The 13,426-nt window shown below is 35.8% G+C and overlaps 1 protein-coding gene across 1 annotated transcript in view; it reads right to left on the reverse strand.

Moving 5' to 3' along the window:
* Positions 1 to 13,426, reverse strand: part of EEA1 (early endosome antigen 1) — a 157,066-nt gene that overhangs the window by 80,126 nt on the left and 63,514 nt on the right. Inside the window, exons 3-8 of the mRNA XM_055235599.2 lie at positions 12,788 to 12,915; positions 5,438 to 5,492; positions 5,282 to 5,347; positions 2,261 to 2,300; positions 1,261 to 1,374; positions 222 to 343 (exon numbers count right to left, since the gene is read on the reverse strand). Of these exons, the coding sequence (XP_055091574.1) occupies positions 222 to 343; positions 1,261 to 1,374; positions 2,261 to 2,300; positions 5,282 to 5,347; positions 5,438 to 5,492; positions 12,788 to 12,915 (525 nt within the window). The remainder of the gene's footprint in view (positions 1 to 221; positions 344 to 1,260; positions 1,375 to 2,260; positions 2,301 to 5,281; positions 5,348 to 5,437; positions 5,493 to 12,787; positions 12,916 to 13,426) is intronic.

A 13,426-nucleotide genomic window follows, 5' to 3' on the forward strand; every position in this document is an offset into this window, starting at 1 on the left:
ATATTTAGATAGAGACAACAAAAATGTTATGTATCATAACATTCCATTTTTATTTTAAAAATCATATATGGAATATATATGCAGGTGGTAGAATATAGGGAATTGCTTATTTCCTGATTTCACTCAAATTATATTTTTAAACATTTTCCTTCAGGGTATGTATTTTATTTTTAATTTAGAAAGGTATAAGAGTACATCTCAATAAATAATTCCTAAATTACCAGTTCCGTCTTCAGATCTTGAATTACAGTTGCTTCTTTGTTTAATTCTTCTGTCAGATGTGTCACTTTTTGTTCAGCAGCATCTCGAAGACTCCTTTCTTCATCATACTTTGACTTTATATCTAATTAAAGATAGTTATATAAATATTAGTTTAAGGGGAGGACAGTTTTTTTTTTTTTTTTTGAGACGGAGTCTCGCTCTGTCGCCCAGGCTGGAGTGCAGTGGCGCAATCTCGGCTCACTGCAAGCTCCGCCTCCTGGGTTCACGCCATTCTCCTGCCTCAGCCTCTCGGAGTAGCTGGGACTACAGGCGCCCGCCACCACGCCCGGCTAATTTTTTTGTATTTTTAGTAGAGACGGGGTTTCACCGTGGTCTGGATCTGTCGACCTCATGATCTGCCCGCCTCGGCCTCCCAAAGTGCTGGGATTACAAGCGTGAGCCACCGCGCCCGGCCGGAGGACAGTTTTATAAGTTTCTGTATATTACTCTGCATATCTGTATATCACTCTAATTCAAATTCACATTCCTTGGATAACCATAAATATATACAGTAAATTTATACTTCTAATTACATGAAACGAACTTAAAATTAACTGTTTGTCTACATAAATTCCACTCAACATTAAGTTAATAATTAGCATTTTAATGTATACTTAATCACATATTTTACCTAAAAGCACGTTAAAAACATATATATGTGATAGTATAACCAAGTGTTACATTTATACTACATTATTTAATTCATTTCTTTAAAATGTTCCTTTTTAATCTTTAAGAATGCCACAGAAGAAAATGTATCTTCTCTTAAATTTCAAGAAGAATCTACAAAGAAACACCAGTCCTTTGAAGGAAGGCAGCTAGAGGACAAACGAAATAATTTACATAGCAACTCTGAAATCATTAAATTCCATTAATCACCATTGTAAGTCTATCACAAATGCTTTAACACACTAAAATACTACATTTATTGCTAGGGTATATAATGGCAAAAAGGTAATGAGATTGATTTATTGGCTAAAAAATTCTAACTCAATTTACCTGCAATTTCAGTAGCAAGTTGGGCTGCTTTCTGTTCAAATAAGTCTTTCATTTGCTTAATATTAAAATTTTCTGTTTGGGCTTCTTCTAATTGCTGTTCCAAAGACTGTAGTTCTACAAAAAAGTGTCGCAGTTATTTAAATACCATGTTAATTACATATGCTAAAAATTGTTATTACTTATATTCATTACAGTTGTAAAGATGATCAACTTAAGTTTATTATCCAATTACAAGTAGAGTGTTTTGACACTTCAAGAAATTAAGTATATCTGCTTCATTTAAGGTACAAATCATAATTTACAAACATATAATACAAATGAAATGAATATTTAGAATCACTGCCAAATAATCTATAAATATTTTATTAAAAGTTATTTTGATTTCACATTTCACAGTTATTTTCCCATATCCATCAACTGACCAAAAAGGAATACATTCTTTTTTTTTTTTTTTAAGAGATGGGGTCTCGCTATGTTACGGAGGGTGATCTCAAACTCCTGGGTTCAAGCCATTCTCCCCTATCAGTCTCCCAAAGTGTTGGGATTATAGGCATGAGCCACCAAGCCTGGCTCAAAAAGGAAAACATTCTGCTCCTCTGATAAAATTAGTTATACAGCAGGATGTTGGAAATGGTTAAGATCTCAAGGCCTTTTAATTCATTAAAGTATGCAGTCAACTCCTAATACTTCATCATAAAGAAACTATCTTACTCTTAATATATTAAAATGTCATTAAACAACCATATTAATGTAATATTCCAGAAGTTTCTTACTTCAAAATATAATGAACTAAGAAAACTAAAATTTTAGTTAACTGGTTAAATTATGAAGTTCACATGTAACTCTCTACACCTAGAATATGACCATTATCTTCACCGTTTTAGAGTCATAAAGCATAACCATGAAACAAAATTCATTTGGCAGGCATCGAAGAAAAAGAAGGGAAAACAAATAAGAAGGAAAAGAAAACTGAAAAAATATCTGCTTTAAGTAAAGTTACCTGCTGATGAATCAGTCACCAACCCATCAGGTTTGGCCTCCTCAATTAAAACAAAAGACATAAACAAATGAATTAAAAGGAAAAGATAACACTGTTAAAACTGTCAATGTTAAAAAATCTTTGAAAGTCACATTCTTTCAGGTAAGTAGTAAGATTTTGGTGAAAATTTAAATTTGGTGGTTTCCATTCTTCCAGATCTGTAAGAGACAAGCAGGCAGACTAGCATAATGATCTAACTTCAGTTTATTAGTTCTAACATAGATATTTTTGTATGTTAATATATATGAAGTTATTATGGTCATCTTAAGTTCCATGAATTCAGTAATAAATAGCACAATTATTGTAATTATAAATATAGATTATAAAACAAATACTTAAGTCAACTGGCAACATTCAATCATATTAGTATGTAGCTTTGAAATAATTTCTAACACTAACATAGTTTGCTACATGGATGCTATATATTTTGCTGTAATAAGAACTTGGAGTGTTATCCCCCTCCGCTCAAGCATGTAATACCTGTTAGACCCCATATGTGAGAACTTGGAATGAACTTCTCCTCTCTTCAGTAGTATTACATCAGACCTTATCATACCCCAGATCTGAGCTACTGACCTCAACTACTGGACTTCAAAATACATATTAACCAAAGAGTTTGAAAGATACTTTGAAAGCTTAGACCATGGCAGGCTGCACTTTGTCAGCTGCTTTCTTTGAGACTGGCAGCTCATGCTGCAACAGGGCCATATCCTGTTGGCCTTACAGCTTTGAGTCTTGGCAGCCAACACCTACATCTCCTCTAGCAGCAGGAGATCCCCATTGTCCGGGATCTCCACTTTTTTGGACGCCATCTCTTCAGAGAGGCTGCTAATAAAAAAAGGTACACCTCAACCCTTTTAGACTTTACTTTTCACAAAAGCCTGCTTCCATCCTGATAGAGTGATCAGACTTTAATAATTTTGGAACTCACCCCACTATATGGTTAATATACCTCATCTATTGATATTCCCCATAAGATTTGTTCATGTTATTTCTCCCCCTTTTAAGCACTGTGAACCAAAGAAAATTTCTCTTTGGCAATAAACCATGCAATTCATGAAATCATAATTCAAATCATGCTTCTTATTACAATCAAACACAACACCTATAATAGTTGAACATTTGCATTAGTTAAAACATGCTATCAAGCTATCACTACTAAAACTTGCATTAGTTAAAACGTGCTACCAAACTATCACTACTAAAAAAATTGGCTTTATAAGCATAAATTTTTAATTCAGGACAAGTCAACTTTAAAAGAAGCAGAAATAACAGATTCCATAAGGCTTAATTTGTCACATGTATTAAGAACAAAATAATATACTACCTTGGCATTATTTTTATATTTTAAAGAATTATACCAATCTGAAAGAGTTTAATAAGGCATTTCCTAGTATATCTGACTTTTTGTTTCTCTATACATTGAATTAAGACATACTGATTGCTAAGAATCATAAGTATTTAAAATATATTTTCCCCGAAAGGTAAATTTCTTGCCAAGGTAACTTACACCTTGCACTGCGGAGAAGTTATTTAAGTGTATTAAATGTGAAATAGTCATCTCAAATGTAGTAAACAATTTCCACTCTGTTTTCAGATACAGAAAAGAATACAGCCCATAATTATTAATGGCATCTATATAAAACATGAGTAAATGAGTTATAAGTATTTTGGATTACTAAAAACTTCTTTAATGTTAACAGAATCACCAATTAGAGAAGCTGAGTAGTAATAAGACTGATTATCTTGTCATTTATTTATTTGTTTTTGTCTTTTTCAGTCCAACTGCCAATTCTTGGTGCAAAGGCTTTAAAAAGCAAAAAAGGCTCACTGAAAGTCACAATATGCCAAGATAACATGCAAAGGGATTATTAATTACTTTACAACAATATTAGAACTATTGCTGAAGGGTAACTACTTTTATTCTTACAAATGATGACTATGGTAAAATTATTTGGTAAAATTTCGTTAATCTTTGATTCTTCCTATAATTTCAGAATAAAATCAATATAATTTCAGCATAAAAATCATAATTAAGGCATTTACTTAGAAAACACATTAAACTATATAGAATCTAAGACATCAAAAAAATCCTATTCAAAGAGAACCACTTTTGATACTGCAGTGATTTTCTTGTTTTTCTCTATGTATTATTTTTATGTAAAGTCATACAGAATATGCATGTGTGTGCATGTATATACAAATACACATTTTTTAGTTTTTTAAAAACTTAACACTGCTAATAGAACAGGTTTCCCAGTTTTCAATCTTCACTAACATAATAAATAATAAATAAATATTATTTATTTCCCTACCAATAGACACTTTAGTCATTATCAATTTGTCAGAAACTTAAATGCTCTGAAGACTCACTACTGTTTGAACCTATTTTTTTAACCATTTAGGTATATTACAAAACATTAGAATAATTTGGCTTGGTATAAAAAAAACAACATACAGGTACCTGATTCTTTTTTTTTTTTTTTTTTTTTTTGAGGCAGAGTCTTGCTCTGTTGCCCAGGCTGGAGTGCAGTGGTGAGATCATAGCTCACCACAGCCCTGAAATCCAGAGGTCAAGTGATTCTCCCATCTCAGCCTCTCCAGTAGCTGGGACCACAGGCACATGGCACCACACTCAGCTAATTTTTAAATTTTTTGTATAGACAGGGGTCTCCCTGTATTGCCCAGGCTGGTCTCGAACTCCTGGCTCAAGCAACCCTCTCAAGAGCCTCAGCCTCCCAAAGTGCTGGGATTACAAGCATGGGCCCATCCAGTAACTCATTTTTAATGGAACACCTTTAAAAAAATTACATCTTCACTCCTCATACATTTGTTTGCATTCATCAGAATTCAACACAGAGAAACAAATTAGGAAGTTATTTATATCAGGCCGCCACCTGCTTGCAAAAAGGTATTAAGTTTAGTTTTCAACAATAAAAATAAACAACTAATAAACATGCTTTAAGTAGTTAAAGCAATTACTTGCTGCTGCAGCCCTTGGTATTTTTCTAATTCCTTCTTTAATTCTTCCGAGTACCATTTTTCTTCCTAAGAAAAAACATTTTTAATTAGTAAATTTAAAAAGAGGTATTATCTGAAACACTGAAAATAAAAAGGTATAACAATTTTTATTCTTACCTTAAGTGAAGCCTGTAGGTCTTGGACCTCTTGTCTGAGCAGTGTTACATCATCTCTAAATAAAAATGGGGGGAAGGAATTAATAGTTAATGTCCTTTAATTAACAAACTGGTCTTAAGAAATCATGGCTAGTAATTGTATATTAATATTATAGTTTTTTCAATTCAAAAAAAGAACTATGGAAGATTTCATATATAATGGCATATATATAAATCCCTCAGAAAAACAATTTTATTCGTAAAGCTCATTGTTCATAAATGGAAAAACATTTTCTAATGGAAATAATCATATAACTGACTGTTAAGTGCCCAAGCCAAGAGGCAAAATGTCTCCCATTAATTTACTAACAATAAGCATCAATGGCTTCCTATTGTAGTTAGCATAAAATCTAAACTCATTAACATGGACTATAAAATATGCATAATCTAGTCATTGCCTTATCACTCTCCCCTTCATTCATTTAGCTCTATCAACATTGGCTTTTGTCTTTCACACTGAGAAAAAGCCCTGGTTCACTCCGCACCACCCTTGGTTACGCCCTGATTCTATGCTCTGAGTAGAATGCCGTCTGCAACTTGCGCATTTCGCAGCCGCCGTCTTGCCGCTGCTCCTTCTCAACGCCACTTCCACTCACTGCCACCAACACCAACATGAACGGGAGCTCAACAGCTTCCACTAGGTGTTCATTGAGGAGGACACGTTCCTCTTCACCTCAGAGTCAGTGAGGGAAGGCCACCCAGATAAGATCTGTGACCAGATCAGTGAGGCTGTCCTTGATGCCCACCTTCAACAAAATCCTGATGCCAAAGTAGCTTGTGAAATTGTTGCTAAAACTGGAATGATCCTTCTTGCAGGTGAAATTACATCCAGAGCTGCTGTTGACTACCAGAAAATGGTTCGTGAAGCTATTAAACACATTGGATATGATGATTCTTCCAAAGGGTTTGACTACAAGACTTGTAATGTGCTGGTAGCCTTGGAGCAACAGTTACCAAATATTTCTCAAGGTGTTCATCTTGACAGAAATGAAGAAGACATTGGTGCTGGAGACCAGGGCTTGATGTTTGGCTCTGCCACTGATGAAACTGAGGAGTGTATGTAGGCCTTTAACCATTGTCTTGGCATACAAGCTTAAAGCCGAACTGGCAGAACTACGCCATAATGGCACTTTGCCTTGGTTATGCCCTGATTCTACAACTCAAGTTACTGTGCGGTATATGCAGGATTGAGGTGCTATGCTTCCCATAAGAGTCCACACAATTGTTTTATCTGTTTGGCATGATGAAGAGGTTCGTCTCGATGAGATGAGGGATGCCTTAAAGGAGAAAGTCATCAAAGCCATTGTGCCTGCAAAATACCTTGATGAGGATACAATCTACCACTTACAGCCAAGTGGCAGACTTGTTATTGGTGGGCCTCGGGGTGATGCTGGTTTGTATGACTGGATGGAAAGCCATTATGGACACTTATAGAGGTTGGGGTGTTCATGGAGGAGGTGCCTTTTGAGGAAAGGATTATACTAAGGTCAACCATTCAGCTGCTTATGCTGCTCATTCAGCGGCAAAATCCCTTGTTAAAGGAGGTCTGTGCAGAACGGTCTCTTATTCTGTTGGAGTTTCTCATCCATTATCTATCTCTGTTTTCCATTATGGTACCTCTCAGAAGAGTGAGAGAGAGCTACTAGAGATTATAAAGAAGAATTTTGATCTCCACCCTAGGGTCATTGCCAGGGATCTGGATCTGAAGAAGCCAATTTATCAAAGGACTGCAGCCTATGGCCACTTTGGTAGGGACAGCTTCCCATGGGAAGTGCCCAAAAAGCTTAAATATTGAAAGTGTTAGTCTTTTCCCCATACTTCTTGGCATAGGCAACAGAGAAGCCTTCAAGCTCTGAGGGAAAGGGCCTTCCTTCCTAAATTTTCCTGTCCTGTTTCAGCGCCTGATCAGTTGTAGTCACTCTGGTCAATGACATGAATTGTAGCTTTTGTGGGTAAGTTGGGCTTGCTATTCTGTCCCTAGGTGTTTTGTTTATCAATAATGAATTTAGTGAGCATAGGTGATCCATGTAACTGCCTAGAAACAACACTGTAGTAAATAATGCTTTGAAATTGAACATTTGTGCCTTATGATCCAATGCTCCAAAGTCCTAATTGCATTGACTTTCCCACCAGATGCTGAAAATGTCCTTGTAATGTGCACATAAAGTACTTGTAGTTCCACTTATAGCCACTGTCTGGCAATGCCACAGCCCTGTCAGCATGAATTTGTAATGTCTTGAGCTCTATTATGAATGTGAAGCCTTCCCTTTATCCTCCCTGTAACTTGATCCATTTCTAATTATGAGCTCTTTGTCAGGGTGTGTTCCCTATCCGATCAATCTTGTATGTAACGCAAGTTCCCAGCTGGAGCTCTAGCCTGACATCAAAAAAAGGCAGTTACCATTAAACCATCTCCCTGGTGCTTACGCTCTTAATTGCCACCTCTTTAACAGCACCAAATCAAAATCTCTCCACTTTCAGCTGTATTTTGGAGGACATACACGTAAGGTTTTAATTTAGTAAACCAATCCTATGCATGGTTTCAGCACTAGCCACACCTCACCAACTCCTAGCTCTAGAAAAAAAGGCACCTGACACCTTTGTGATGCCATACAGGGAAATCACAGGCCAGTACCTGAGGGTCTGAAGGTTGCACACTTTAGTACCAGATAACGTTTTTTTTTTTCTTTAAAAGAAAGCCTGAGTACTCCACACTGCACAGTAACACCTCCCAGGGTTTTAGTTTTGTTTTATTTTCAAAGCAGGTCCAATGAGCTTTCTGAACATCTGGTGTAGCTACAGACAAGTCAACTTCCTTCAGAAAGCAGCGTTTTTGGCGGGGAAAAGGAAATTCCTTCATACTTGAACATTTTCTAATTGCTTATTTATTCTATTCTGGGGTGTGACATAAGTGCAGTGAAGCTATCACCTCAGATGGCAGCTTTAAAAAAATTTTTTTTCTCTCAATACCATGATTACCATGATTCCTTTAACATGTTTCCAGCATTCCTAGGTAGGCCAAGGTGTCCTACAGAAAAACCTTGGGTTCGACCTACAAGGGGTCTGGCTGGTGTTAACAGAAGGGAGGGCAGAGCTGGTGTGGCTGGCCATGGAGAAAGCTGACTTGGCTGGTGTGATACAGAGAAGCCACCTTGTTTATATGCTTATTCCATGACTGCTCACCCTAAGCAGAAAGTGCCTTTCAGGATCTATTTTTAGAGGTTTATTACATATGTCTGGTTCTCAATTCCAACAGTTTAATGAAGATCTAAATAAAATGCTAGGTTCTACCTTAAAAAAAAAAAAGAAAAGACAAAGAAGAAGAAGAAGAGGAACAGGAGGAGGAAGAGGAAGAAGAAGAAGAGGAGCAGCAGCAGCTCTGTAAAAAGGGGAAAATACACACAACACACACAAAACACTTTATTTCTGTTCCTTTGGGTATGACATGCTCTTTCCTGTCTGAGAAGCTTCTCACATTCTGTTCCTCTCACCTAAGGGTCAAACCGACAAAGAATGGTGAACTGACCATTCTAAGCCCTTCTGCGGGAGAGAGATTTCATGAGAAAACACCATTATAAAGAATTATTATTCTGGCCGGGCACGGTGGCTCACACCTGTAATCCCAGCACTTCGGGAGGCCGAGGCGGGCAGATCACCTGATGTCTGGAGTTTGAGACCAGCCTGACCAACATGGAGAAACCCCATCTCTACTAAAAATACAAAATTAGCCATGTGTGGTGGTGCATGCCTGTAATCCCAGCTACTCAAGAGGCTGAGGCAGGAGAATCGCTTGAACCCGGGAGGCATAGGTTGCAGTGAGCCGAGACTGTGCCATTGCACTCCAGCATGGGCAACAAGTACGAAACTCGATCTCAAAAAAAAAAAAAAAAATTATTATTGTTCTGGATGTCAGGAACATATCTTCCCCTGCTGGATTCAAATTCATCCTACAGATATACTCAAACAAGTACAAACGATATCTCCAAAGGAACTTTGTGATGTCATAAGTATGCAAAACATGAGAAATAACCTGAATAGTCATCAACCAAAGAATGAGAAAATTCCATGCTATCATTAAAAAGATAAGATAGCTCTATCTACCTTGATATGAAAGAATCCGTAAGATACAGACAGAAACAAAAGGTACAGAACAACGTAGAATTGCTATCTTTTATATAATTACATATATTTATATATTTATTTATATGTACATAGATATAAGCATATGAATATATAAGCACAGAATATCTCTGGAAGAATACATAAGAAACTGATGAAAAAAAGAGGCTAGGGAAAAAGGGGTGGCAAGCGCTCAATTTTCACCATAAACTTTTTTGAACCATCTGAATTTTGTACTATGTACATCTACACACATACATTTAAAGATCTAGCCTAAAAAAGCTCACTAATGCATCAAGCTTCAAATATTTGATTGATGTTGATGAAATTCGCATATAAACTGATGAACAGAGGGCTTTAAAGCAGAAAAGGTTTCATGACCCACCTGAGTCATGTGGACTTTTGATCTAAAAGACGTATCCTGCTCATAGTCACATGTCATCCAAAGTGGTATAGTGGAGTAGAATGTAATTGTCAGAAACTGAGGTGTAGGAAAATGGGAAGAAGAGATACAATAAGATAAAAATGGAAACGCATGCAGTAACTATTCCATAAGCAATGAGAAGCCTGCAAAAATTACTACTTAAAGCAATGCCAATCAAATTTGCATTTTAAGAATATTATTCTGGCCAGGCGCAGTGACTCAGGCCTGCAATCCTAACACTTTGGCAGGCTGAGGTGGGAGAATTCCTTGAGGACTTCTTGAGGTTCTTGGGCAACATAGCAAGACACTGTCCCAAAAAAAAAAAAAAAAAAAAAAAAAGTAAAAATTAGCCAGGCATGTTGGTCCATGCCTGTAGTCCCAGTTACTTGGGAGGCAGAGGCAGGAGGATCACTTGAGGCCAGGAGTAGGAGGCTACAGTAAGCTATGATTGTACCAGCCTGGAAAACAGAGCAAGATCCTATCTCTAAAAAAAAAGAAAAAAGAATATTATTCTGGCAGCAATATGGAGAATTGGAGGAGTACAAGATAAAGATAGAGAGCCAACTATAAATATGAAAAAACATTTTTGAGTGAGATTTAAGGCCTAAAATAAAATATAACAGTAAAAATGTAAAAGAATATATGCTGTTAAAGAAACAGAATTAACTAAACTTTATGATACATCAGATGCGGGTAGGAGGAGCAGATATGTAAAAATGAGCACACCTACTTTCCTGGCTTTACTAACTGGGTGGGGACAGATAATGACGCCATTCTCCAGAAGAAGTAATAGTAGACAAGCAGTAGGTTTAGAGGAAAATAGAATAAACTCTGTTTTCAAAATGTCAATGATGAGGTGCCTCAGAAACATCTGAGGGAAGATACCTAATAGGCAAGTTGGGAGATAATTCTAGGTTGGAGATATGGTTTAGGAGGAAGTTATGGATGTAGATATTACCCTAGGTAGATCATATAGAGAAACAGCAGCATACAAAACAGATCAAGAAAAAATTATCACACTGGTATGTCATCTCAGAAGAGTAGAAGGAAGGAGAGCTGGCACAGCCAAATGTTGCAGTGGTGGTTGTAGATAGTCTACAGAGATGACTACAATCAAGTTCTTCCTTTCCTACACACAAAATCCACTAATCCACTAAAAGACAAAGTTTATCTTCAGGCCTCATGAATCTGACTTGGCACTATGACTACTTTATCCAATAGAATGGCAGAAGTGATGCTCTGACACTTTTGAATCAAGCCTAAAGAAGATTGGCAGCTTCTGCTTCTTTCCTCTTGGAACATACTACCTTGGAACGAACTACCAGCTTGTGAGGAAGTCCAAGCAGCCACATAAAGAGGCCCACATGAAAGAGAACTGAAGCCTTTGGCATAAAGCCCCAGATGAGCTCCTAGCTGGCATCCAGCACAGACTTCCAGCCATGAATGTAAGGCCATTCTGAACCTTCTGGTCTTCCTACAACCCCAGTCTCCCTCACTTAAAGCAGAAGAACCATGCAGTCAATTCAAAGAATCAAGAGAATTAATAAACTGTTATAGTTTTAAACCACTATGCTCTTTGGGTAGATTGTCAGACAGTAATAGATAATCAAAACAGAGGTCAAGCAAAATAAGAACTGAAAATAATCCAGGTTACTGTTGGCCTTCAGAGCCATTGCCAGAGAACGGCAGGGCAGAAGTCAGTATTCAATTAACTAAAACACTAAATGAAAAGTTAAGAAGAAAAAGGGTAGACCGCAGATGCTTTTATGTTAAAAGTTCATATATCGGACACGGTCTAATTCATAGTTGAAACACAACTCTATTAAATTGATATTAAATATAAAAACATTTATAATATAATTTAACCACCTATTTTTAATGTATTTCCTAACAAATGACAAAAGAATAGTAGCCAAAATTATTAATTCACACATAAAAATACCCAAGAGCATTAACAGTCATATTAAAAAGGAAGATCCATTCTTCCCAAAAGCACTGGTTTTCCCACATACTTTAATACAGTAAAATGGCCATGTTTTATAGTTCTACATTATCTATCAACCACAAAGTTTATATGGTTATCATATTTTCCTTTATGTAGTATTCTTTGTGTTACGCAGATTAACCAACCAGTAAGTTTTTTTTTTTAGGAAAGCATAAAAATACTTTTTTACAAGTACAATGAAGTAAAACTTTTATGCCCTCAGTGAGGATAAAAGACAAGAGTTCTCTCCAATAGCAGAAAAAATGCAAAGTTATATTGTTGAATGCTATTCTAAGTAGTTATATTTTAGTTTACTTTTACTTCTTAAAATGGCCAAGACAAATTACCAGGAAACACAATGTGTACGTCTGCTTATTGCTATACTGGTGATTATAAATGGAAATTTTTAAATTTTAAATTAAAAATTAAATTTTAATTGTTGGCTACATTTATTATTTTAACAACCTACTATAAAGTCATCTAAGCAAATGGTATCATTTTATATTACACAATATGCTAAATATAATTTAATCTTCTTTTGCTAACTTACAATATTCATTAAAAACATAACCTATATACCGTATTGTAGTTGCTGGCATAGATAGTTACTGGTCAAGGATTGAATAGTTTTTAACAATAATGGAGGAAGGATATGCTAAATGACAACAGATTTAAATTAAATAATACAAAAAGGTTACTATTTTCATAAGCTAATTAATCATGATTAAACAACGATATCACATGCATATTCCATAATATTATACTTCAAAATTATCATACCGTACCGCTTCAAAGCAAGATTAGACTCTCCTCCATGACCTGAGTCATTACCAGCATCATGAACAGCTTCATAATGTTTGAAAAGTTCATCAGCAGATCCAAGAGATTTCATACACTGGGGACATATGAAACCCTATAGAAAAGGGCAGAAAAAAGTTTCAAAATAGTATTTAATATTGTGAAATAACAATTTGCATATTATTAAATATCATCAAATGTCTGAATCATACCAATGGTGCCATTAGGTAAATTATATCTTATGGTATTAATCCCAAATTCTAGTATCATGCAAAGATACTTCATTGTCTATTCTAGTTGAAGTTTACAAAATACAAAGCCCTTGCAACCATCTTTTAGGTCAGATAAATTAATAGCTGGAGTACCCAAGTCTAATCTGAAAAGTTAGTTCTAATATAGATTAGTTGAGAAGATTTGCCATCGTACCCTTCCTTTCTCTAGATATCCTCATTAGTAAAATAATATCTGTTCCAATCTACTTCTCAGGAATGCTAACAAAAAAAAAAAAAAAGAAGATGAATCACTGAGGGGGAAAAAAAGTAATTCATAATCACCACAGAGTTCAGATATCTAAAATGATAACAAGTATTCTAGTCAGTAAATGTCCTTGCTAACCTACGGCTAAC

The sequence above is a fragment of the Symphalangus syndactylus genome, chromosome 13 (assembly GCF_028878055.3).
Source record: "Symphalangus syndactylus isolate Jambi chromosome 13, NHGRI_mSymSyn1-v2.1_pri, whole genome shotgun sequence".
Taxonomy (NCBI): Eukaryota; Metazoa; Chordata; class Mammalia; order Primates; family Hylobatidae; genus Symphalangus; species Symphalangus syndactylus.